The sequence below is a fragment of the Mus musculus genome, chromosome 12 (assembly GCF_000001635.26).
Source record: "Mus musculus strain C57BL/6J chromosome 12, GRCm38.p6 C57BL/6J".
In the NCBI taxonomy this organism is placed as follows: Eukaryota; Metazoa; Chordata; class Mammalia; order Rodentia; family Muridae; genus Mus; species Mus musculus.
In genome coordinates, this window is record NC_000078.6 from 120,001,276 (window position 1) to 120,029,022 (window position 27,747).

The following is a 27,747-nucleotide window of genomic DNA, read 5'->3' on the forward strand; positions in this document are numbered from 1 at the left end:
GGGATATTCCCTAGCTATCCTACAGGATGACTCAGTTTCCAAACCTGGATAATTCATACTAAGATGGCCTATCTAAGCCAAAACAGATAAATCAGTGTTTTGAGTCCACAGCCAAGGTTCTTCAACCACAGGGAGCATAGAATTACCTTGGTGTTGATCCAAGGTGCAATTTTTTCGATTTTACTTCCCAAATTTTGAATTAAGAGGGGACAACTAGATTGTATGTCTACTGAATCTCTCTATGTTATTCTGAGGAAGATTAAAATAACCTAAAGAAGATAATCTTGGAAAGCATTGCTCTAGTGCTTTATAATTCATGCCATTTGGGCAAAAGAAAGATTTGTCAAGAAGGCCAGAAGATCCTCAGACACTGCATCGAATGAACAGACATGGATGTGCACAGAATTTTTTTTACACCACTTAAATCTTGGAATTGCTGTTATATACCCTGTACTAGATAGCTATAATACACAGAATTATTGTGTAAAGACTAGTTCTGAAATTGAGAGATCTTGTTAGGTTGATATCAATATCAGGTTGATCAATATTTCAAATTAGAGCACATTATATCAAGATTATAATTAATATAACAGATCTCTAAAGTTTTGTGACCTTATCCTTAGTAGCCCTTTATTCTCTGTAACAACTAATTTTTTCCTAGTATAAAAACTCAGCAAAGATTACAAGAGCCCAGCGAAAGGTCATTGATCTTAATCAGAAAATGTGCTATACTAGACCTTCCTTTGTAAACTGACAAGACTTAACAGGAATGATACCTGATGGCTTACAACAACAACAAACCTACAAAGTAACAAAGCAAGTGAATCCATTTTTAAAATATTCTGATGTCTTAATACCTCATTTTTACTCTTATCTTTTGGTAGTTTCAAAATTATTTCATCTAAGTGGAAGGAAAAGTATATTTTCTCCAAAAATAAACATCGCAATATGACTTTGAGACAGTGTGTTTTAGTTTGCTTTCTGTTGCTGTGGAAAACACTGTGATCAAAAGCAATTTTCAAAGAAAAGGGTTTACTTCAGCTTGCAGGTGACAGTTCATCACTCAGGGAGCCAGGGCAGGAACTCAAGACAGGAACTGAAGCAGAGGCCATGCACAAAAAATATTTATCAGGTTGCTTCCAGGCTTAAACTCACATACCTTGAGTATACACTCCAGGCCTGCCTGCCCAGGGATGGCACCCCCAAAAGATCTGGACTCTCCTATTTCAATTATCAATGAAGAAAATGTTCCACAGACATACCCATAGATCAGTCTGATAGAGGCAGTTCTCATATGTGTCAAGTTTACAAACAAGATCAGCCATCCCAGTTTTGGTTTCAAGGCTAGAACATGAAATAAAAATGATGTAGAACAGCAGTAGACCCATAGCAGGAACAACAATATGAACTAACCAGTACCCTCAGAGCTCCCAAGGACTATACCACCAACCAAAGAAAACACATGGTGGGACTCATGGCTCCAGCTGCATATGTAGCAGAGGATGGCCTAGTCAGTCATCAATGGAAGAGGGCCCTTAGTCCTGTGAAGACGATATGCCCCAGTGTAGGGGAATGCCAGTGCCACGAAGCAGGAGCAGGTGGGTCGGTGAGCAGGGGAAGAGGGAAAGGGATGGGGGAGGGGGGTTTCTGAGGTGAAACCAGGAAAGGGGATAACATTTGTAATGTAAATAAAGAAAATATCTAATAAAATTTTAAAATAAAATAAAATAAAAAGCCCACATGTCATAGAACTGAGAGAGGATAAAGTTATAATGCATAGCATTAAATGTTTTATTTATATAACATTACTAATAAAAATAATGCAAACTATTAAAATAAAAAGAACAGCAGTCATTTCTAACAGTATGGTAGCATTAGCATTCAAAGAAGAATATTGGGACACCACCTAGCCTTTTTACTTTCACCGAGGCAGGGTAAGCTATTCTGTGTCTATTCTTAAGGTGTAATTCATTTTCTGAAATATGTTTAATAAATTATAGTCTGGAATGTATACTCATAGATAACTTTCCTGACCCATTTTCTGTCTCACATAAGAACATACCTTTTTTCAAACTGAAAAATTCCATTTTTACCTCCAAAATAAGGATCTTGTTCCAATCATAACTCAGGGCTGAGGTAAAATCCTTTGTGCCAACTTCGATCTAGCTTGCCCTACCTCAGAAGTATCTGAAGATTCAGAAGAAGCTAGCTAAAACCAACAGAGATATGACTGTGGCACTTATACTGGCAACATCATACAAGTTGTTTCACCAAGGAGATAATTAATCATCTGACCAATTATATTGTTGGCAAAAAGTAGTAGTTAACTAAATTTGATTCTGTAAAAGAATAAATTGTACCCCAGCTATGTGTTTGAAATTGATTCACTTTGGCATATTCTTATTCATTCACTTTGAAGTTACAGTATATCATGTTGAAATTATATTCCTAAATCATAGGATAAGGTCTGCTGTGGTAGAGTGGAAGGTAGCAAACAAATGATGTGTCACCTGAACAATGGCAGTAATGGAATATAGAACAGTACATTGAATTCCATTTATTATATGGTGTGCATATCAAATTCAATATAGATACTATAACTAACCCGTGAAACAAAATTTCTTTTCCAACACAATTTTTCAGAGTGTTCAAAAGCTATCAAAATACTCTGAGAAATGTTATTTCAGCTATTACTATGAATTTTAAGGCTACATAATTCTTTTTATCTCAAAATGAGTTATGACAGTCTCTGAAGGTGTAACTGTTTTCACTTTAATCTGAAGTAGTTTAAGTTTTAGTATATTTGACTGAGAAGAAAACAAACCTCATGTTGAGCTTCATGAATCTCCATGGTATGTTTCATTTACTTCAAGGATTGATCTCAATTTTTAAAAGTTATTCTTTGGTACTTTTGATCTGGAAAGTCTAATCCTAGTATTATCTGAATTCAATTCAATTTATTATAAAAAATTACTTGTGATAGTAATTAAGGACATTCTAGCAGAGTCCTTAAACCTCTGAATATGGGTTGACTTCTCTGAGAGATATCCCAGTTAGCTCTAATTATTAAATTATCACAGTCTAAACATCAGCTGAAAAGGGTATCTTAATTAAGAGATAGCCTAGATCAGATGGGGCATGTATTACAGTAATACAGTGGGAGACTGTATTAATTAACTGATGTAGAATGGCCCTGCCCACTGTGAGTAGTACCATTCTTTGGACATATGGTTCTAATCTATACAAGAAAGCTAGTTAAGCATGAGTCTGGAAATCAGTGAGCCAGTAAGCAGTTTCTGTTTCAAGTTCCTAGCCTCACTCCCTGCAATGACAGATTGTTACCTGGAAATATAAGCCTAATAAATCATTTGCTCCCCCTAGTATGCCTTTAGTCAATATGTTTTATCAAAGCAAGAGAATTGAAATTATAATATGCTTATTTATGGACTTTTAAAAATACAGTGACCATGAAACTGAGTAATTCATTAGTACAGATGAATATCTCAGTGGACTACCTCCATTACATTTGTACCTTGTGGAGATAAGAGGCACTTTTTAACCCTTCACAATACTCAATATCTGCATATGATGCAAAGACATATCAACTCAAAAGAAGAAAAATCTTTCCCTTCATCATTTCGCCATCACGCTCATAGCTCAAGCAATGACTATTTGTTTCTTTTGTAGTTTTCCAAGATTAGTTTCCATATGTGTGAACAAAGTTGTCTTTAACTTGTATTATACAGTTCTTTCCTTCTTGTGTAAAAAGTATTTTATATGTTCCTACACTTTCTTTCCACATAAGTATACCTGATCTTTCTGAATCACAATATGGTCCTGTTTCTAATATTCCATCATAGATTCAGAGACTTTAACTGAATTAACTAGTTCTGTACTGAATGACATTTAGGATTGTCTCTCTTATGGTGTTAGTAGTAATTGTAAGACAAATCAGCACATACATCTTGCTTACTTGTAGATTTGAATAAACTCTCAAATGCAGGAATCCTGCAGCAAAAGAGATGTATATATGTGTGTGAATACATGTGCTTTATGTAAGAAATGTTGATTACTGTTTCCAAATGCCTCTCAAACTATCATCTACAAACCATATTACTGATTATCTAGACACTGTACAAGATAAAAAACTTATTATTAAATGTTATACCTTCTACCAATAAGAGAGGTAGAAAACATGTCTGAATTAGTTTGAGATATTTGTCATTTTATATTAACTTAAGCATAGCTATATTGAAAAGCCAATAGCATTTTAGGGAATTATCTCTTCATGTCCTTTGCCTTTATTTCTATTGGACCATTTCTTCTTTATTGATATATTTCTAACTCAATCTATTTTAGAGAAATGTATAACTACAAATATTTCCCCAATGTGTCGTTTTACATTGGGATTATTGTTCTTTTTCCTGTTTTCTGTTTTATAAATTTTCTTTCTTTCTAATTTTCTTAGTTGAGTATGTGTGTGGGTTATGTGTTTGTGTGGGCATACCTACTCTAGTGCTCTTGAGTAGATCAAAGGATATTATAAACACAAAAACATAGCTTTGTGAAGTATGCAAAGACACAATTCTTTTCATTGAAGAATTGTAGTAGAAATCAAGATTTGGCTATATAACAACTTTATGGCCAGTAGGATTAGTGAGATCTTGACTCATAAAACAAGCAATCAAAAAGAAAGAATTTCGGTGATTTCCATGTTGCTGAAATATGATTCTTTGTAAGCTGACAGGGAAAGGAAATTTATGGCACTAGAGTAATAAACATATTAGTATGAATATTAAGAAATGTGCATTTAAATTTTGCCTGTGTCTGAATGATTAGCTGTCTCATTTTTTCAAATCACAGTTTACCTACCTAGTCATTGTTTTCAGTTTTGTTTTGATTTTTAATGATTAGTGAAGCCTACAGAAGGTTTCAAATTAGTTAGGTAAATATTCCAAAGCCCAATCAAGGCATATGGAAGACTATGCTCTTAGCTTTGTTAGAAATTACTATAACATTCTCCTAGACAGCTGTACTATTTTCATTTTCAAAAGCCACCCAAGATTATTATTGTTTCTCCAGATCACTAATAATTGCTCTCACCAAAAGCTTTGATATTTGGTGTCGCTGACTCTTGTTTCACATTAGCCATCTCATAACCCTGAATTGCTGTTTAACTGCTGTTTCATTTTTCTAGCATAAAAACATGTTGACTACCTTTTCCTGTGCTGCCTCCTCCTCCTCCTCCTCCTCCTCCTTTTCTTCTTCTTCTTCTTCTTTTTCTTCTTCTTCTTCTTCTTCTTCTTCTTCTTCTTCTTCTTCTTCTTCTTCTTCTTCTTCTTCTTCTTCTTCTTCTTCACCAAACATATATTCTTCCCTGAGATATCTTCATGGATATTTTGCTTTTCCTTTCTGTTATTTATGTGTGTGTGTGTGTGTGTGTGTGTGTGTGTGTGTGTGTGTGTGTGTGTGAAACATGATGGGTTGTTCAGTAGGCCACATTACATACCTGAAAGAGGAACAAGAGTTCCAGTAATACCCCAATTCCATCTTTAGGGTCATGGTATGTGGTTAAGGTTTAAATACTGGATCAGAGATCTGCATATCAAGGTATAATTCCCAACCATCACTGACCCATCATTTTCTCTCATGTTGTAAATTTCTTCTCTCATCTAGCTAGTCCTGGCTTAGGGCTTCCTCTTCCTCATCACAAGATTGAAGAGGACAACATTTTTTTCTCTAAATATTGAAACTCCAAATTATCAGCAGACTAACATCTGCACTGGTTAAAGTTAAAGCAGTTATTGTTGTTTTATTTAAAAACATATTTTCACATATGTTGATCATGTTTTCCCCTCTCCAAACTCCTCCCAGATCCTCCCCACCTCCCTACCAACTCAACTTCATGTCCTCTCCTTCTCTTTCTCTTTCTCCAAAAATAAAAAGGAAAGAAGATAAAGAAGAAAATCAAAAGAAATGAACAAAAAGATAACAGAAAATGACCAAAATGAAACAAAAGGCCCACAAACAAAAAGATGAGGTCTGTGCTTGAGTGGGTTATGACTTTATACCAATTCTGACAGCTTTCCCATTTGTCCTTTGGAGTTTAGGTTTGGGACTCTTTCTGAGGTGTTGTACTCTACAACTTAAAAAGGAAAGTCAGGCTTTTGGACCATATTTTAATTCAGTTGCTTTTTTATGATTGAAGTCACTTAATTGTTTCCTTCGTTTTTAATATTTTTGTGTAATTATTATTTGCATATGTATCATCCCAGTGCCCATTTTCTCAATTTTTACTATAAAATTTCTCTGATTTTTCCAGATCATCCCATGTCATGGTTGATTATATATCAAGCTAACTTTAAGCATAAAAATATTTGAAGAATGTTTATGAAGTATCAATGGTTTAAAGGAAAAAAATCTATTACCAATAATAAAAGGCACAGGGTGGACTAAAATTACAGGAGGATGAAATAACTACCTGTTTCTAAGAGCCATTAGAGACCAAACAATCCTGACTTCTTGACCTTCTGTTATGAACTTAGAAAATATTTCTCCAGTGAACAGCCTTAATTTGGCCTTCTTGCTTCTCCACCTCTCCCTGAGAGTAATCATGGAGTCAATGCTACTGTAGAAGCTGAAGTGAGTGATTTGTTGGTAAGGTACAGTCAGTCATGCATGTGAACTTCAGTTCATGTGATTCTTTGATCCATACTGTACTCAGGAATCACCTAAAAAGATTAAAAAGTGCTGACTCTTGATTCCACTCAGCATTCCAATAGTAAATTCCCAGAACATTTTAATTGATCTGCAGCCCACCTTGAGAACTGCTGACCTTAGAAAGGTTTTTAAAACTGATATATATTTTACACAGTTTTTACAGGGATCATAAAGGAAATGCAATCCCAAAAGAAGGAAGCTCTAGGGCAGAGGATCATTGTTCTGTGGTCTAGCCAGGGTTTATGTGCATTTTATGTGTAAACCTCCAACGTAATAGTTTTAAGAAAGTTCATAGTGATCATTTTTAACTAAGAAGTGATTGGACTGTAGTAAAAAAAAAATTGAAGAGCCAATAGTGATTGATTTACAGTTTTAAACCCAACTACAGAAGAAACAGTCCAGTGCTACTCAGATGCTATGTTTCTACTTTTAACCTTTGTGATTTTCGTGATGTTTCTATGCTTCTTTAAATTAACCAGTTCTTATAAAATTGTGTGATCCTGTGAGTTATTAAAATATTTAGTTCAGTTTTCATTTCAGCAAATTTTGGGGAGGAAAGTAGGGCTTCTTCTGCTTTCTAGCCAGGAAATCTTCTTTTCAACTTTGGTGCACATTATTTCGTCTGATGCAGTTAATGTAATATGAGAAATAATTGCAATGGGCTGTCTTAAGACGAGAGTTGTTCATCACCTCTATACTTTGATCTACTACAATTCCCTGGCCAAATGTGATATTCACAAAATCTCACATTTGAATATGAATTTGGCTAGATGCTTTGGCTCAAAATTCAAGACTTTTATATTAAGAATTCTGTATTTTATTTACTATATTAATTTAAATTGTCAATATGATAAGAACCATTCTAGTGAGGAATAACTTTTTGCTCTTCTTATGATTATCTTTGAGATGCTCGTCTTTAAATTCTGTTCCTCATGACCTGTGCTCGACTTGTGCTTCAGACAGTAACCCAGTACTATGAATATCCTCCAACATCAGTGGCCATCCTCAGCTTTAGAACTTATTCTCCTCCACATACAGCTTCTTTTTCTATTTCATTGTTCTTCAAGTTAGAATTTTATTACTCATTATTCCCACTGTCCAGGCTTACAGTGTAAGGCAGGTGAGTAATGTTAAGGGTTCTTTGTTGTTACAGGCCAGTCTCAGTTTAGACAGTGCACATTCATATGGCCTCAGGGTCGATAATTTTTCAAGATTCTGTATCCTCCTTCTTGTGACAGCCAAGATCTGCCTTGTATAAACAACTGGTCATGAGTAAAAGGTTCTCTTTTACAGAAGAAACTTGTACAGAAAAATTTTTAAATGCTTGACTAAAAGTCAATAGGAAAATGTTACCTAACATCTCTCCTACTATACAATCTCCCTCCAAAGTCCTTTGCTCCATCTAGGTGAAGTGATTCAATGGGAACAAGCAATTTCCTCACATCTAGATGTTCCAACCAAATGGCTGGAATGGAGAATGCTGCTTACATTATTCTGGTCCTTTGATCTTTGTTTTAAACAAACCAAGGAACACAAAACTGTGCTACTACCAAATTATTTCAAGAATAAATTTGAGGTAAATTGACTTCCAGATTGAATAACAGATTAGTTAGCAAAACTTAAAGAGAAAGACATACCTAGGCTTTCATCTGAAGCTTGAGGAGGTAAAAGGAACATCAGTTGTCCAAACTTGAATTGCTTGAGCTCAGCCTTGAAGCCTGTGGGGGTAGAAACAGTACCAATGATTTCACAAAAAGCTAAAGTATATTTTGGTCCATGACGCTGATTCTGTATTTAGAAAATACTGCTTACTCCTCTGAATTTATGCAAATATACTAAGTTGTTTTCTTCTATGGCATTTACAGAAATTCGTACATACAAACACTCAAAGTACTCCATGTTATTTTTTTCTATTTGATGTTTGGAAAGATTATATAACTTCTTTGATTAGATAAACAATCATTATCATTTCCTCAGTAATTTGAAAAGTTGTCTAAGATATTTACCAAATTCTTATGTATCCTAACTAACCCACTAAGCTCTCATGCTATATACTACATGTTTTATAACTGTCTTGCTTTCTTAGGGGCAAGTTCCTTCACAGCAACTTCCCTTACCCATTGTTCTGCAATATATTCCTCACATACATGTTATTTCAGAGAAGTCTTAGGACGTTTTGGTATGCATTTTTAAAAATATATATCCAGATAAAAATACTTAATTGAAACTAGTTATTATTAGCTATAACTTAAGATTTTTTGAAATTATATTACATTTATTCATATAGGGGTATGTGTGTGTGAGTGTGTGTGTGTGCGCGCACATGAATATCAGATAACATCCTGCAGTAGTTGTTTCTTTCCTGCCACTATGTGAGTCACAGGAATTGAACTCAGGTTGTCAAGTATGGTGGCAAGTACCTTACTCACTGTTTCATCTTACTGGCCTAAGATAACAACAACAAAAATTTAAAATCAAATGGAAGCAGATGTCTTAGTAAAATTAAAAGCCATTACTTTTCTTATTATTTATTGATGAATTAATTATTTTAGCTACATGGTTAGGCCAATTCAAGTATCAACAAATTTGCACTCAAATATCTTTAAATATTTCTTTCCAGATTAAAGTCTTGACTGTTTTATGACAAAGTATTTTTATCATGGGTGGATGATGGCTCTGCAAAGCAGCTCTGTGACCTATTTTCTATTTATATGTTATCAACACCTTCATCTGTTTGGGCTTTTTGGAATGTCCACAAAGCATCTTTTTGTCAAAATAATATAGTTGTTGTCTCAAAATGAGAGGTACAAATAATGTCTATATGGAGGATGATCTCTTTGTTTGATGTTTGATCACTTTATCTTGGTTATCTTCCCTATCCATAAAATAACTTATTGGGTCCTAGGTGCTTACTATGAATGTTATATAGCATGTTTGTCTCAGAAAGTAGAAAAGAAAATGACAGTAAAATTAAACAAGAGGAGCAAAATTCTAGTTTCTCTACTTCACATGTTTTCCTGTTGAGAAGATGATTTTGCTTAAGTCTCGCGATTACCTTTTTAAAAACAATAAATAAATTTTAGCCTTTTTTTAGTCTTTAATATTCTACAACAAAGAATTTTTTTTGGTTTTGAGGGGAATCGGAAACATGTAAAGTTCCTGGGAGCAAATGCCATGAATGGATTATAATAAGCTAAAAATCCAGGCTTCTCCTCTGTGTGATAATGCAATAATTCTTCCTTTCTTTTGCAGTTTCTTCTATGTGGCATATGTGGAATACTGTGCGCCAAAAAAAAGTCAGGACTTGTCGTAAGTTTTTGCATTGTTTGTATAGTACATTGAAGGGTTGAAATTCAGGCATTCAAAACAGAAATGATGACTTAGAGGACTTTTATCTACTTAATGCTGCTAATTTGGAATTAGATGGAAGCTAGGAAACAAAATCTAGATTTATTGTTTTAAAGAAAACTATCAATAGTATAAGAGATCTGAAAAAAAACACCAAAGTTTCTGAAAAGTTCTGGTATACTCTTTTAGCATATGAATATTTAAACTTTAATATTTGCTATATAGGGGATTGTGTGCAGTTTTCCACTTAGAGATTTGCAGGCAATCACCTGGGTCCTTCCAGGAGCCAATAAAGGTAAAGTTTACTCTCTAAGAAATTAAGCTGGATAAATATAGATCTTGGCCTAAGGATTGTTTTTACTTTTTAACTGAGAAGCTAATTTTGTAAAGCACCAAGACAGATGTGATCCTATGGATACAGTTAATTCTTTATTTATTTTATTTAATTCATGTCTGTTACTGTGAGTACACATTTAAACGTTTTCAGATGTTTATTGTATCACCACAGGACTCTGGGGTAGGCAGCATGCTCCCTGTTAACTACATGCTGAAAAGTAGACTTCTTGACATTTTGTGAGCATTAAAAAAATAGAAAAGACATGGTTTGTTTTACTGAGTACTATAGAAAGTATCATAAATCTTTACAAAATTGGAAAACACAAGGACCCTGGAGAACATTCTTTGATCTCAAAAAAATAGTTTTGCAATGACAAGTCAGGTACTGGAGTGAATGGGCATCTTCCAGACATCCTCATCTTCCATCTTTCCCGAATTTCTTTCATTTTGAACATATCTATTGAGGAAAGACAGATAAAGCATCCACTGTGTCAGTCGTGTTTAATATAATTGTTAAACTTTTGAATGAAATGGGAATCCTTGAGGAAATATACTTGTAATTGTAGTTGGCATTTATAATTCTTCCCCAACTCTTTAGGAATGTCCTTTATTCTTTCTATACCTTTCATTCTCAATACTTGTTAGGATTGTATTGAAACAGCTTATTTGAAGAAGAAATTAAAAGGGAACAAAAATTAATGGAAGTGATGAGAGGAGGAGGGGTATGATTTAATTTTTAAGGCACTGTGTGTCTTCACTGTCTTTCTAATCAGAAACTACCATGTAAATGGTACTATTAGACAATCCATAATCTTCCTGTATTTTATGAAGTTCAATAATAGTAGGTAACCCCAAGGATTTTATGCTGAACAGTGAATGTTTTATAACATGTATTCTTTACTATATCTCTTCAGTCTATAATCTCTTACCTAATATGATTTGAAATAGTATATGATTAAGAACCTGGATATTAATTCTAATATTTTAATTCAAAGGTGACACTTTTCTACCAATGCATATGAATGCAGTGTAATCAACTATTGCAGATACCAAGAATAACATTAACAAGAGACATGTTTATTTTAAAATAAATATTTCATCTACTTTTATCATAACAGTCATTCCTTAGTTGAATGCTACAGTGTATAACCATTTAGTATTATCTGTGAATTAGTAAACACCAAAATATATACTCAAGAAACTGCAAGGCAAATGAGTATTATTTAAAATAGGCTGTAACTGGTTGATTCCACTTAAATTTTGAAATGCATATTGCCACTAGATGGGATGATTTGGTGATTTGGTAATCAATTTTCAATGCTATATTAAATCAAATATACAAAGATTGTATTCCTCCATCATAAGATCTTCAGTCCTGATAATAAGTACCCTGACATAATCACAATAAGTAAAGCAGAATTAAGTTGGAAAAATGAAACAAATAACTGTACTAATAGAAAGCTTTGCCTGTCAAACTTTATTTAGTGGTGCTTCATACATTCATTGCCTCGCCTGGAACTTCATTCAAGGAAATTGCTTACAATACTATTTGAATAATTTTTTCCTCTCTCTATTCCTAAATCAGCCTATTCTCCCTTCCACTCCCTCCACCCCCATTGACCATGTCATGCTTATATGTTAAACTTCATTACACTCAAGAGTATTAACACAAGATTACTCATGATATAGAAGCTCTCACTTAGGGTCAGTAGGTACTAGATACTCAAAAAATAATTGTTGAACTCAACTAACTACTGATAACAAACAATATCTTATAATGTAAAAATAAACACTAAAGTAAGTTATAAAACTGTTTTCCCTAAAGAATTAACACAACAGATAATATCAATAATGTCCAGTAAGGCCTTCTGAAAAAGTTACGACTTATTTTTCCTGCTAGGGGTCGGTCCAAAGAAAAAGCAAAATTACTTCCAGGAAAATATAAGTGTCCTTGAGATAAAATGTGTATCAATGGGCAAGAAAGGCTTGGGTGGGGATAGTACAGTTGTACAGGTACAAAGTAGTCCATGCCTAGCATGTAAGAGGCCTAATGTTTTGTCCCAAGGACCAGGGAGAGGAGTGTAATTGGCTACCGTGTTCCATAAAATAAAAATATGACTGGGTAATAAGTTAGTACAGCCTTATAGAAGATCTATTAAATCCTATAAGGTAATTTAAACCAGTTGCTTAAAGCACATAAAGTTATTATGAAGCTCTATAAATAGTCAACTAAATTTATTAAGTATTCAAAGGATATTTACTACACAGAAAGCACATGCCGCCAAGGATCCTCTTTAGGTTGAGTTAACATCTTATCTTTATAAATAGATACTCGTGTTAAGCCAAATGTAAGATCAACAGTAAAAACCACACTCAATCAAACAACACTGTAACAGTTCACGGTGGTGCCAGAGAACAACAAAAATAATTGAATGGTGCTGGGCCAGGTTATAGAAAGTCCCTAAGATACCTATTAGAAGATATATACAAGAAAGTAATGAAGAAAAAAAGAAGATTGAGATAAATTCCCAAAGTTCACCGAGGTTGAAAATTATAGATACTTGGATGCTTAGAAAAGATAACAAAATAAAGCTGAATTTAAGTCAAAGAATCTGACCTGATCACTATTCATTCTTCCAAATGCACTAATACTATTACTATTGTATTATACAACATATTGTACAAATATCTCATACGTGCATAATACAGTTATATTGTATTAGGAATCATGCAGCTGATATCTGTTCTTCACACAATAAGCATGCATATAGGACATGGTTATTATTTTCATCTGAAACTAGCCAAAAGCTAAATTTGGTTTCCTTCAGAGTATCATAAGATATACTATTGGTTCCATTTTGGAAGTTCTATGATGTACTTTATCAACATTATGTCAGACTGAATGAAGTCGTTACTGACAGGCACACCTGTTCTACCTCCTTATAAACAAAGAAAGAGTATTCTTTTCATTGAAGGTTCACCATTCTTAGCCTGCAGCAACATCAGGCTCTATGTTCTGGACATCACAGCCTTATCAACTTTAACTTCCCTTTTCTTCTTTTTCTTAGATGATCCTCTTTTCAGCGTGCTGTATCTGTGGACTCATTGGAGGCATCCTGAATTTTCAGTTTCTTCGGGCAGTCACAAAAAAGACCTCCTCCCTGTACCCACTGCATCTCGCTTCCATGTCTTTGGCATGTATCGGCATTGGGGGCTGCACTGTCTCCTCTTGGCTCACTTGTCGTCTAGCCAGCTATGAGCAAAGGAGGATGTTCTCAGAAAGGGAACATTCCCTGCATCACTCTCATGAAATGGCTGAGAAAGTGAGTTTTTCTTTTTCATTTTGCCTCACACTGCTACCATGCAATGAACACTACAATCTAGGTGGATCAATTTGCAAGCTTACATGGCAATTTGTGGAATCACATTTTGTAATTCTGACCCTATTATATTAAGAGCAGGGGTTTTTAATTAGTTTTCTCTGCAATTCATAAGTACAGCCATTTTCAGCAGAATTTTGTAGCCTCTGTCTATTTGAAACCATAGCTCCTAAAATGGCATTTTATAAAATATTAAGCACCTTATAAATATGGATTTTTATGTATTATAGTGAGGAAAAACATAAACTAAATACAGCCTCCACTCAATAATGCCAGCTTTAGAAATCACATGAATTCTCTTTTCCAGTACATCCTTTGTGCTTATAAGTAGATGCATTTGATTATGTAAATTAGGTCCTCAAGCATAAAAGAGGCTCTTTAGTGAGGCAACAAAAAGCCTTGTCTATCAGTGAAGATATTACAATCCATATAAAGCTTCATTGAATTCTCGTCTAAACTTCATGCATATTTGTATAGCTTTGCCTGTATTTTACAAAATGCTGATTGCATAATTGTTTCATGAAACCTATTCAAACAGAAACTTACATTAGTTGCATTAAGGAGCAAACATTATAGAAAGATCTGAATGTGTTCCTATTAACACATTTAGTTTGATACACATTTTTAAATTCAGTTCCTATTACTTGATCTATTCAGGAAAAGATAAACATCTGTAAAACTCACTAAGATAATGGGAAAATTACATTTTGATTTATTTCTTGAAAATAAAATCATACAGTCATAGCATAAAAGAAATAGTAGCAAGAGTTATGCATATCATCATGTTATTTTCAAGTTAAATATTTATTTTGTTGTTCATCTGTCTTTATTTTGTATATCTATACATACAGAGAAGAGATTCTCATTGATTGTCCCAAGGAAGCAATTGTGGTCAGATTTGTACATGTCATTCAAAATAAAAGGACTTATTAGTTTTAAGTGGGTTATTAAAATAGAAGATTATTGCATATGATAGCAGCTCCTTTATATTCTGTTTTTATGCTGGTGTTATTTAGCTTTTCTTTGCATATGTTTCTTCAATATTTATTGTATAATTGTTATATTTACATTAGAGATTGAGGGCTATTGAAATAACCGACTTGCCCAGCTGCCCGGTGGTGCCCCCGACACCAGAGTTACCTACAAGGTACGCTGACTTCTAGGGAGTTACCATGTTGTAATGTTGCTACAGGAAGCACTGCCTCTATTAGAAAGCCATGGCATCCACAGATCAGTCTGGACTGATGCTGTGTGCTCCTCAAAGTATCACTTTTAGAAGGGTTACTCTGAGGAACAGACATAAACCTACATGGCAAAATCTTACAGCTTCAATGTTGGTTGAGTATTTCAAATATTCAGCCTGCCTCTAAGCATCCAAGTACTGTACTGCTTGGATGATTCACTATTCCCTTTATTCTCTGCTGCATCACAATTCTGACTCAGTACCATCATTCACAGATGAGACTTTTGTTTTAATAATAGATGAGTCTGGATAAAGACAAACTGTAATTCTATCATGCCAAAATTGCATGAACCAATAGCCAAAGTTTAACATTAATATAGTAAAATGTCTGTGTGTAATTTTTCTTTTGGTAAAATTATCTGATATTCCAATTCATTTCACATATTTCCAGTTGTTAACAATAAATATTCAAGACTCTTAGTTTGGCCAAAGAGAATAACTGGAAATGCAGAAAGTTACATTTGCAGTCCATTTAAAAGAAGTATATTTATTTATAAATGTCCAAGTATGTTCTTGCCCAGATTAGGAGTATGGTCTTATTAAATTGTAAATGCCAATTTGCAAATGAAATGATGAGACTCATCCATTTAAAACTAACTTTCGCTATTATTTTCTAATGGTAATTTTACTGTGTCTGTGATTGAATGAATTTTGTTAAGAGTATTGTTTAAATTTATAAGATTTTAGAAAACATTTTTCTTAAAATCTTACAGAAAATATTGATACCTTAGTTGTGTGAGCTTTAGGCTTTTATTTGAAGTCTTTTTAGGGAATGGAAAAGGCAACTGAGATTCTTATTTCTATGTACTTACTAAGAAGTTTTCTTTCTCTTCTAGCAGGATAAAATAAAATGTGCTTCATTAAATTTTATATTAATTTTGGGAATTGAGTTTGGCTAATTTTTCTGTCAATCACCTTTTATCATTATAAGCTTAATACCAGCCCAATTATTCCACATTTTTAGTCCCGTTTTCACTGTGCTCATCCTTAGAAGTCTCCCTGACAGAAACAAGATAGAAATGGGTAGCAAGCAGAAGACTAAGAAAACAGCTTCACTTGAAATATTTTTGCCACCCTTTTGAAAGTCAGCTTCTTAAAATACAGAATTGTAAATCTTGCATAATAGACAAATTTGCTAATATACTATCTATAATACATGTACTATGGTAAATGTGAATTGGCCCCTAATCATAAACTCAGGACCTGGGAAAGTGACCTAGATTGTAGAGTTATTGCCTAGTATCTCAAGCATCTTGTAGACCAGGCACAGTGGCACATGCCTGGGTTTCTAAAACTCAGAAGGTAGAAACAAGAGGGTCAGAAATTCAAGGCCAGCTCCAGGTACTTAGTATGTGTCTAACAAGCCTGGGCTGCATAAAGCCTTCTCTCAAAAATCAACCAAATGAACAAACAAACAAACTATATGAATTCAAGTCATCTAAGATTCTAGTATTTTCTATAGTTGCAAATGAAACTTTTTATGTTACTTCATTTTTTTGTATCTGTATATTCATGTCCTCCCAAGCACATTTCTCTGAGTCCTTTAAAAACATGCCCCAAGTTTTCATTGTTACTTTTTTACTGTAAAAGTGACCATGTCGTTATAAACAATTTTCCTGGCTAGCCATGATGGTTTACACTGAGAGTTTCAACACTCATGAGTCTGAAGCAGAAGGTTTGCAAGCTTGAAGCAACTTTGAGCTATTCAAGTTTAATTCCAGTCCGGGCTACTTCTCTAGAACCCATTCAAAACAAAATAAAGCCTAAACACAACAAGCATCTTCTCACTGAAAACCTAAAGGCCCCATGGTTTTCTATAAACACCTATAGAATGTGTTGGTATTTTGTTGTTGTGCTTGACAGAAGAGTTTGGGTATTGGGAAAACCTGGTCACTTAGGCATCTTTGTTCTAGGTTAGTACCTTCCAGTAAAGGGTTGAAGAAAGGGGGCGGGGGGAACAGGGATTGGGCATGTGGATAGAGTGAACTAATTTGTGTATATAAACCTAGGCTGTCACTTCAGCATTTTCATGTGCTACAAGATGCCATGAAATTTCATTTCCTAAATCACAACAGTATCTATTCTTGTCCTTCCTCCCCCTCCAAAAAAATGGCTTTCAATGGCCTGTAATTTTTGTGTTTCTATTAAGCATATCAATGTTTTACTCTAACGTGAGTTTTAATTAATTCATGTAATTTTGCTAACAGGAAATGACAGACAACATGAGTAATGGAGCACCGCAACTGATGTTTAATGGAAGAGTACAATCAATGTTTTAAAGAACTCAACATTTTTCAGGTTGTTCATGAGGCAGGAGAAGCTGAAGACCTGGGAGTAGCAGTTAAAATGGCTCTTGGATTTCTTATTTCTCCTGGGCATCGACTAAAGTTATTCCTTCTCAGTTTGGCCTCACTCACCCTTTATCCCTTTCTAGAGGGTATAAACTTTCCAGAAATGTTGTAGCTTAGTCATCTCAGCATACTGACCAATTTTTATGAAGAAGATTCCTCCAAAAAACTAAATGGAAATAGCAGTGACTAATACTGTACACAGACACCATTTGACTAGCATGAGCTTTAGAATTGTAATTGCATATTTTATGAATCATTCAAAAGTAAACACATACAGAACCAACAATAACTTATTGATGTCTTTGTTTTGAAAGACAAATGATTTCAAGTATGCTAAAAATCAAGACCTCAGCAATTCCTTGTTGCAACAACATTGTAATTAATTTCAATTTGTGAATGAATTCTATTTCATAATTTATTTATAAATTACAAAAAACTAAAGCTTAAAAGGTGATTTTTTTAGTTAGAGAAAGAATACTAATCTGTATGATATTTTTGCACTTTTGAACAAGTGAATACTATGTAAGGAAAATAAATGTTTTCATTATTCTGTGCAAATTGATCTTCATGTTCATGAATGAGTCTAAGAATAAAGTATTGTGTATACATAGGTGTATATATACTGTAAATACAGAAAATACACACATCATATATTTATAGCTACATGAATGTAAATAGGTAATAGGGAAGAAATTGTAATGTTATGAAGTTATTCCACTAGCTATGAGAAGGCCATTGCTCAAAGCTTTCTAAGCCCACAATGTCACATATTTAATTTCTACTCTATCCATGCATTTTCTTCTTTTTCTTAAATCTATTGTGTGGTAGACAAGCATTGTGGCTGATACATATGGAGCTGAGTGACTTGAATATTGAAGCATGAATATAAACTACTTAATTGTTGGTATTTAACTGTGATTATGATGTTTATGTAAAAGTAATTGTTAATATTGATTTATAAGTGTAACTTCAATCATATAAATCCTTATTTCTAAACAAAAATTATTATCTAAGATTATTCCTGATATGTTTATTTCATATAACTTTCAGCCAAATTAAGCTCTGTAATTGGGAAATGGTAACCTTAGTGAAGTTAATACTACCTTTGCTATACTTTAGATGTTTTATCTCCTTTGCTGATTAACATGAAGGTCATATGTTGGAAAGTATATATTCAAAGTATCTGAAGGAGTTCTCAGTATAAGAAAATTGAAAGATAAACTGACATTCACATAGTTAAAGCCAATTTTCCTCTTCCACAATGCAATATTAAAATAATAATCAACAATATGTATAAAAGATCAAACATCATGGACTCTAAAGATATTTATGAAAATTAATCTCTGACAACATACAAGTCAATATTTTTAAATAAGTAGCATTGCACCATATATTTTTATTAATTTCCAAAACTAAGCAAATTTCAACTCATTTTTCTGAGTTACTCAATCACAGCTAAATTGATATATTTCATGCTTGGTATGAGAACACCTTACAGTCACAAGCAAGACAAGAGTTTTCACTGTGCTAACAAAACAGCAATAATTTGGTCTAAGGCCCCATGAGCCTTTAACAATGTCATCAGTAAACCTGTTGAGATGAACTACTTAGAAAATTCTGGATAAAAATGGCCTCTTATTTTGGTATAGTTTTGAACTCTTCCTCACTCATTTGGACACTTCTTTGTCTGGTATATTACAAATACTGTCCATAGATTTGATATAAAATAATGAATCATCATCATCACTACTCATTTCATGCTGCATATAGGCATGATATTTGCCACTAAAAATGCAAACTCTAAGCACCTAGAAATCTCAAATATATATGGTTATACTAAATTTATGCTGAAGTTGGCTTAATCTTTAAGGAAGAAACCCACCGACTCAAATTTTGGTAGCATTTCTCTGTTGGCATGTAAAATACAGAATTATAATATATCAACATGTTTAGTGACTTTTGAATTTATTTATAAAAACACATATTAAAAAACCAAAGAAGGCTATCACTTCTTTGACACACAGATTTTTTAAAAAGAAATTCAATCACTGCACTTATCTTAATAGTTCACAGTGTGTGTGTGTGTGTGTGTGTGTGTGTGTGTGTGTATGTGTGTGTGTGTGGGTGTGTGGGTGTGTGGGTGTGTGTATGTGTATAATCAATTTTAGACACATCTTTAAATGTAATTATTTCACCCTTGTGCTTTCTCAGCTCAAATTGGAGTGATTTACTTAGGGTATAAGATGATTCTTGAAATAAGTAGGGGAAGTTAAGAAGACATTATTCAAGAAACTGAAATTTTAATTTTTACAACAAACTGACAAAGAATAAAAACATTAGTGCCTACATTATAGTTTTAATATAAATCTACCCTTGATGAAATATGATGTGGTATTAAATTAGGAAAATATATGTGAAAGTGGTGTGGGGTATGCTTTAAATGCAAAAAGAAGACGCTATCACTTCTAGGAAATTAAAAAAAATATTTGTATGTATATATATGTATTATATACACACATATGTTTTGAAGTGGAACATTGTATGATGACTCTTGATGTTTATGTAATAAAACCATATGCTTTGAAACTACAAAGCCTATGAGTCTTGTTCTTTTTATGGTACAAAAAAAATTTTTTCAATAAATATTCAAGAAACTGTCATTCAGACACTGACAAAAAAGCAGATTCCTGCTAATGTTTAAGAAGAGAGTCCGAGGCAGAGAATTTTGAAACTCAGAAAAGTGATTATTTGACATAGAAAAGACTAGAAAATATTCTAATGCAGAGAAGTTGAAGACATTAAAGATATAGAAAAATGATAATAATAAAGTAAAATCCCTATGATACCACAGGAAATAAGGTAAATATCATCAAGGCAATGATCAAGATTATAAATTTCACAAATTAAACAATATTTAAGAGAATTCTGATATTCAACTGAATTTTGAAAATCATTTGCTATCAGCATTTAGGGTGGCTAATGACAAGACTGTTCTATATATTTCAAGTCAAGTATAGTTTCCTTTGCATGTGTTTTAAATGGCATAAAATGTATCAATTATTTTAACAATCAAGCAATGTCCTTACAAATATTTATGTTTTTCTAGTCCAGGTAATACTACCCAATTTAGAACCATGAAGAAAATCCTTGAAAACCTAGTGCAGCCAATTTTAATGCTGTCCACAAGTGCAGAGATGACTAGGTTAAGGTCACACACTCACTGTTCTAAAGTATCATGGTTCAGGTCTTCAAAGTCTTCCTGTCTCTTTACAGGTTCTTCCTCGGTCAACCAACAATCAGTCAGTAAAACTTCTACATGGAACAAACTCATTTATAGACTTAGAAAGAAAGCAAAAGCTGATGAATGTAGTGGTCAGCCTGCCATAGTAAAGCTTCCTTTAGATGATGTGTGGTTTTTTCTTTTAAATATCTACTTGCATAAAGATTACACTAACTCATTAATATTCAACACTTGACAGGTAAACTGAGCTGTTGCTGAGCTCCTATTCATGAAGAACTTTTCCTATCTTTCTCCTATGCTGAATGCTGCATGTTTGTGCTTGGTCAGGTGAAAATAATGCTACTCTGCTTTTCACTTGAGTCCTCAACTTAACTCAAAAATGGCACATTTTAAACCTATATCCTTACATTTTCAAAGATTATTCAGCAAACGTATTTCAGAAACTTGGGAAGACTATATTGAGTTTCATTCTGTTAGAACACTGTTTCCAAATAGAAATTCAGAACTTGGCATCACTTCACTCTTTTCTTTAAGTAATCATCTTTCTGAAAACATATGTAATATCTTTTGCTTGAATTATATGACTTCTAAAAAATTCAATTTCTCCAAGTCCATAAACCACAAGTGGTCAGTTATTCATCACAGAAGAAACCAACTCAGATTGTATGCCTAATAAAGTTATACAGAGGGACTCTTTCACTCCCTTTGCCAGAACTATACATTGAATACATGTCCCTCCTAGAAATTTATTTTCCATTGTGTTGTTAAAAAGATGAAAATTGCTTCAAGATTATGATAGTTTAATAGTATGCTTATTATAGTAAAGGTAGACACACTTGTTTTAGGCCTCAAACCTTTGTATAGTTGGAATTCTTAAAAGATGAAGGGCCACCTTTTTTTTTACATCAATTAAAGATTATTGATTTTTAAAGTTGTGCTTCATTTGTAGCTAAAGGACTCACTATTCACCCAGTGTATTTCATCCTTTACCCAAATTCAGCAACATTTTGCTACTGACAATTTCCAAAACATCTTTAGAACTTCACAAAAAAATCTAAAATGTCATCAAAGTATTTGGATAACTACCATAAATCAGCACTTACAACTACTCCTTGCTCTCGATTTTCTTCAACACACCAGAATACTGGTTTTCAAATATCATTCCATATCCTTCCAGGAATTGTTGAATGAAAGGCTTCAAGCTTGTTTTTTAATTGTGTCCAAGAAAGAACGCTACCAATGCCATCATGCATAGCTTTACTGGCAAACACTTGCCCTCACTCTGGACTATAAATAAGCCCAGGAATGACAAAACACCTGTCTTGGTTAGATTCTGTCAACTTGACACTTTCTGGAAAGAGGAACTGCAGTTGAGAAAAATGCCTCCATCTGAATGCCTTCAGGGAAGTCTGCAAGGCATTTTCTTGATATATGATAGATCTGAAATGATCCATCTAACTGGGGGTGGTACCACCCTTCACAGGTGGTCTTAGGCTGTATTTTAAAGGGCAAGCTGAGCAAGACAAAGGGAGCAAACCAGGAGGAAGCACTCTTTAGCAGTCATTGTTTCAGTTCCTGCCTCCAGGTTCCTGCCTTTAATTCCTTCTTGGACTTCCCCTGCTTTAAGTCAAATTAACCCTGTCTTCCCCATGGTTTTTTTTTTTTTTTTGCCATAATGTTTTTAATCACAGCAATAGAAACCTAACTAATACAATACAACACACACACACACACACACACACACACACACACATATCCTTTAAACCCTGTTTAGAAAGATGTCTAGATGTCCAGAGCCCATATTGCTATTCAGGAAGTTTTCATCAACCAGTCTTTTCAGTTTGTGAAGTATATTAATAGGTCCTCTTACATAAATCTCTTAGAAAATAAAACTGAGATTCCACCTCACACCAATCAGAATGGCTAAGGTCAAAAATTCAGGTGACAGCAGATGCTGGCGAGGATGTGGAGAAAGAGGAACACTCCTCCATTGTTGGTGGGATTGCAGGCTTGTACCACCACTCTGGAAATCAGTCTGGCGGTTCCTCAGAAAATTGGACATAGTACTACCGGAGGATCCAGCAATACCTCTCCTGGGCATATATCCAGAAAATGTCCCAACCGGTAAGAAGGACACATGTTCCACTATGTTCATAGCAGCCTTATTTATAATAGCCAGAAGCTGGAAAGAACCCAGATGCCCCTCAACAGAGGAATGGATACAGAAAATGTGGTACATTTACACAATGGAGTACTACTCAGCTATTAAAAAGAATGAATTTATGAAATTCCTAGCCAAATGGATGGACCTGGAGGGCATCATCCTGAGTGAGGTAACACAATCACAAAGGAACTCACACAATATGTACTCACTGATAAGTGGATATTAGCCCAAAACCTAAGATACCCAAGATATAAGATACAATTTGCTAAACACATGAAACTCAAGAATAATGAAGACTGAAGTATGGACACTATGCCCCTCCTTAGAATTGGGAACAAAACACCCATGGAAGGAGTTACAGAGACAAAGTTTGGAGCTGAGACGAAAGGATGGACCATCTAGAGACTGCCATATCCAGGGATCCACCCCATAATCAGCTTCCAAACGCTGACACCATTGCATACACTAGCAAGATTTTATCGAAAGGACCCAGATGTAGCTGTCTCTTGTGAGACTATGCCGGGGCCTAGCAAACACAGAAGTGGATGCTCACAGTCAGCTATTAGATGGATCACAGGGCTCCCAATGGAGGAGCTAGAGAAAGTACCCAAGGAGCTAAAGGGATCTGCAACCCTATAGGTGGAACAACATTATGAACTAACCAGTACCCTGGAGCTCTTGACTCTAGCTGCATATGTATCAAAAGATGGCCTAGTCAGCCAGCACTGGAAAGAGAGGCCCATTGGACGCGCAAACTGTATATGCCCCAGTACAGGGGAACGCCAGGGCCAAAAAAATGGGGATGGGTGGGTAGGGAAGTGGGGGGGAGGGTATGGGGGACTTTTGGGATAGCATTGGAAATGTAATTGAGGAAAATATGTAATAAAAAATATTTTTAAAAATGTACTTGTTATACCGGAAAAAAAAAAAAAGAACACCATACTCCAGAGTCAGGCAGTGAAATCTGGGTGTAGTCAGGGAACCAGCATCAGCTAGCTACAGAAGTAGCTTCAACAATGTCAGTTACCTTGACAACAGACATTTGTTTAAACTAGAAATAAGAATGTAAAAGATGGTCTTCAAACAACTGAAAGGAAACAGTTCTATCTATTACATGCAGAGTAGACAGGAAACATAGGAGGATTTTGGAGACAGGTTGGAGCTGTGGGTTTGAAACTCAAGTATGATCATCTTTCCAGGTTTCATTGATAATAACTGATAACACATTTTTATGATAAAATTATTCATTTACATAACAGATATATTCATTTCTGTGCTCCTTTTAAAGTCCTAGTTTAGCCTATTTAACTGCTAAAAGAGTATCAGGAGAAAGGTTTTCTTCAAACTGGAACTAATAGTGTCAGTATAGTGCAAGAGTCGATATGTTCCAAGGTGTGAGGAATCACAAGAAATAGGAAAAGAAAGTGATACAAAGGGGCACGGTTACTTTCATTCAGTCATTGGTCTACCTAACTCAAAAGAGGCCATTTTTCATGAATCATGGCATTCAAGATTTGGTATTAACAAATGTGATCTTTAGGTTATTTGCTGTCTTTTGAATTTCAGCATGCCACCTTTTTGGCTACTGAGCAACTGGAGTAAAAGCATCTTGTGCCTATATAAAGGATGTTTTAAATTGTTAGTATGGAACGTTTCTGGTAATATCAGAGAAAGCTGTATATAAAATATATCCTGTTTAATTCCACTTTTATCTACTTTCCTCTTAAAACTTTCCAGTTCATGTTCTTTGGAATATTTAATGTCAAAGGCCACACAGAATCTGCAGTCAGCAAATAGCTCATTAAACTGCAGCCACAAAGCTATCTTCAAAAATGTAAAAATTATATCCTATTTTTGTTCTTCAGGGAGCTGAAGACAGATGGAAGTAAATGAGACTTCCACAAGCACCTGTTTAAGTGCTAAGGGCAGTTTTATAGACATATCACTCAGACTTTAAGAAGCTGAACAAAGATTTGAAACTTACTTCTAGTAAGGGTAGATTATAAATGAAATAAGGCCTTAGAAGGCATATCAAATGAGCATAAGTCTCATTAAAAGACAGCAAATTCTAACAAGATACATCGATCTGTCAGTGTAGCCACACCCCTTTGATGCATCTTCTCTAATGCTTCCCAAACTTAAAGAAAGAAAAAAAAAAAGAAAAGAAAAAAAAAGAAAAGAAAAATGGCCACAGTTACTTGCACGCACACTTAGTTTACACAAGTTGTTCTATTTCTATTCTCTATTATATTACTAGCCTTCCTCATAATGACTCACAAAATCATGCAGGTACTTGAATTTCCATGTTGTCATGGCTTTTCAATCTAATGTCACTTTAAACTCTCTCGCTCTCTCTCTCTCCCCCTCTCTCTCTCTTTCTCTCCTTCCCTCCCTCCCTCTTCCTCTCCCTCTGTCCCTATTTGTGTTCTTATTAGACATATTATTCTCTTTCCTAAGGGCCTAATATGATTCATGAGTTCATTTTAAGAAATGCTTTAAATTACATTTATTTGTTATAGTCAAGGACACAGTATAAAGATGAGACATTCAGAAATGTGGAGCATGATGTAGATTGTTCAGAGGCTAAGATCATGTACTATGAAGCAAAGGACCTGACTTCAGCACCTACATGTGGAGTTCATAACCTCCTGTAAATTTGTTTCCTGCAGGATTCTATATCTGACCTCCTCAGAAATCTGCACTTGTGTTTACATATCCACACACAGACATACAATAAAGATAATAATAAAAGGAAATTTAGGGTAAAGTAGCATTTAGGATAAAATGGTCACATAGACATATGTTGGGGTCCATGCAAGAGGAACAGCGAAAGGCTTTAGCACAATCACAATAGGTGTGTCCTGAGGACTTAATGCTGTTGTGAAGCATTGTTCTGCTTGTTGCCCTTGCAGTCTTCATGTCCCTCCTAATCTATGAGGTGTATGAAAACTCTAAGCCATTTCCCAAGCCCTCATTAGGCAGTGTCATTGACACTTACAGCAATAATGACTGATCCTTTCCAAGCCTTGCTGCTGGAGCAGATTAATAATTCAATCATCACCCTTGAAAAGAACTTAGAGTTGTAGGTTGTTAGTAAAGTTAGGTCAAGACATTTTTGTTAGTGGTTCTGCTAAAGAAAATCTTGGGGAACAACTTAGAAAGAACAGTGACAGCCTGACTGGAACTAGCTAAGGAGCCTTTCTTGTTAAGGCTGGGCTGGTGACCAAGATAGTTATTAATTTCTTTAACTCATTTTACACTCAGCTTGCTGACATGTTTTAATAAAAAATTGTTAATGAATATATCTGCACCCTGAGGATTTAAAGTAGAAATGACTGTTTTTATATAAAATTTAGATTTGTAATTCTTTTAAGATTTTTAAAGAGATTACTTTTTGAGATAAATAATGAAATAATTGATCCATTCTTTGTATCCCAAATTTCAGCCTGCCAGTAAAAGAAGTTGGCTGAGAAAAGTACCTTGCTTGCTCACACTTTGTTAATCTATAACAAGGCTCTTAGTTACGAATGTACATGGGTTCTTGGAAATAATTTTTTCACCTACAATACATAAAAGTATTGGGTAACATACTGCTTATTTGTAATCATTCATTAGAAAAATAGAACCTAATCAAATTGAAATTATATAGTACTTGAAAGATTTGCTGATGTATATATAAGCTTGGAGAGGGTATTTGAGTTTTGCTTCATCCACCAAATTTGTTTATGTGTGTGTGTGTGTATATGTGTGTGTGTGTGTGTGTGTGAGTGTGTGTGTGTGTGTGTGTGTGTGTGTAAAGTTGTTAAAGTTCATTGGAGCTTGTTTCACCTCTCTCTCTCTCTCTCTCTCTCTCTCTCTCTCTCTCTCTCTCTCTCCCTCTCCCTCTCCCTCTCCCTCTCCCTCTCCCTCTCCCTCTCTCTCCTCTCTCTCTCACAGAGAGAGAGAGAAGAGAGAATAAGATTTTCCACTAATCTTCTCAAACCTCAGAGAGTTTCTTTCTGGCCCAGAGAGTGCTAGCCCCAGAGAATCAAGCTTTGTTCCCTCAGAAAAAAGTCTGCTGAGTAACACATAATCTTGTCCTAAATTGCTACAAATCTTAAATTGCTTTTTAGGAATGATTATATGCAAAACCAAGCCATAAATGAAAAATTACCATGAATTTTGCCTATTACTGTATTAGGCTAAAGCTAAACTCTACAACACGTGTTCATGTCTGCCATCTGCTGATAAATTTGTGAATTACATGTGATCAGCATCAACTAAAAGCTGAAGTGACTTTAGTTTGAATCTGTTTTATGTCTATTTCCTGATAAAAGAACATTGGAAAGGGTTTTTTATTTACAAATAAAAAATAGGCAAGCTCCACAGCTGAAGGTACAAATGAGGAACTAAATCTCACTAGAGAGAGAGAAAAGAAAGCAATTACAAGTAGGGAGGTACTGAGGTAAATGGAAGTGATGGTAGCAGGGGGGAAGGGGGGTTCGGGTTCGGGTTCGGGTTCGGGGTTCGGGTTCGGGTTCGGGGTTCGGGTTCGGGTTCGGGCTCGGGCTCGGGCTCGGGCTCGGGGTTAGGGGTCAGGGTCAGGGTCAGGGTCAGGGTTGTTAGGGTTAGGGTTAGGGTTAGGGTTAGGGTTAGGGTTAGGGTTAGGGTTAGGGTTAGGGTTAGGGTTAGGGTTAGGGTTAGGGTTAGGGTTAGGGTTAGGGTTAGGGTTAGGGTTAGGGTTAGGGTTAGGGTTAGGGTTAGGGTTAGGGTTAGGGTTAGGGTTAGGGTTAGGGGTTAGGGTTAGGGTTAGGGTTAGGGTTAGGGTTAGGGTTAGGGTTAGGGTTAGGGTTAGGGTTAGGGTTAGGGTTAGGGTTAGGGTTAGGGTTAGGGTTAGGGTTAGGGTTAGGGTTAGGGTTAGGGTTAGGGTTAGGGTTAGGGTTAGGGTTAGGGTTAGGGTTAGGGTTAGGGTTAGGGTTAGGGTT

The 27,747-nt window shown here is 34.8% G+C and overlaps 1 protein-coding gene across 4 annotated transcripts in view; it reads left to right on the forward strand.

The window, feature by feature from the left end:
• Tmem196 (transmembrane protein 196) overlaps positions 1 to 19,967 on the forward strand; it is a 75,116-nt gene extending 55,149 nt beyond the window's left edge. For 2 of the 4 annotated variants that reach the window (NM_001379146.1, NM_001294154.2), the window contains exons 2-5: positions 9,973 to 10,029; positions 13,473 to 13,727; positions 14,858 to 14,931; positions 17,235 to 19,967. In NM_001379146.1, the coding sequence (NP_001366075.1) occupies positions 9,973 to 10,029; positions 13,473 to 13,727; positions 14,858 to 14,931; positions 17,235 to 17,241 (393 nt within the window). In that variant the 3' untranslated portion in view covers positions 17,242 to 19,967. The remainder of the gene's footprint in view (positions 1 to 9,972; positions 10,030 to 13,472; positions 13,728 to 14,857; positions 14,932 to 17,234) is intronic. The other 2 variants (NM_001294146.2, NM_001160385.3) reach the window with 1 other exon arrangement.
• Positions 19,968 to 27,747: the final 7,780 nt, after the last annotated feature.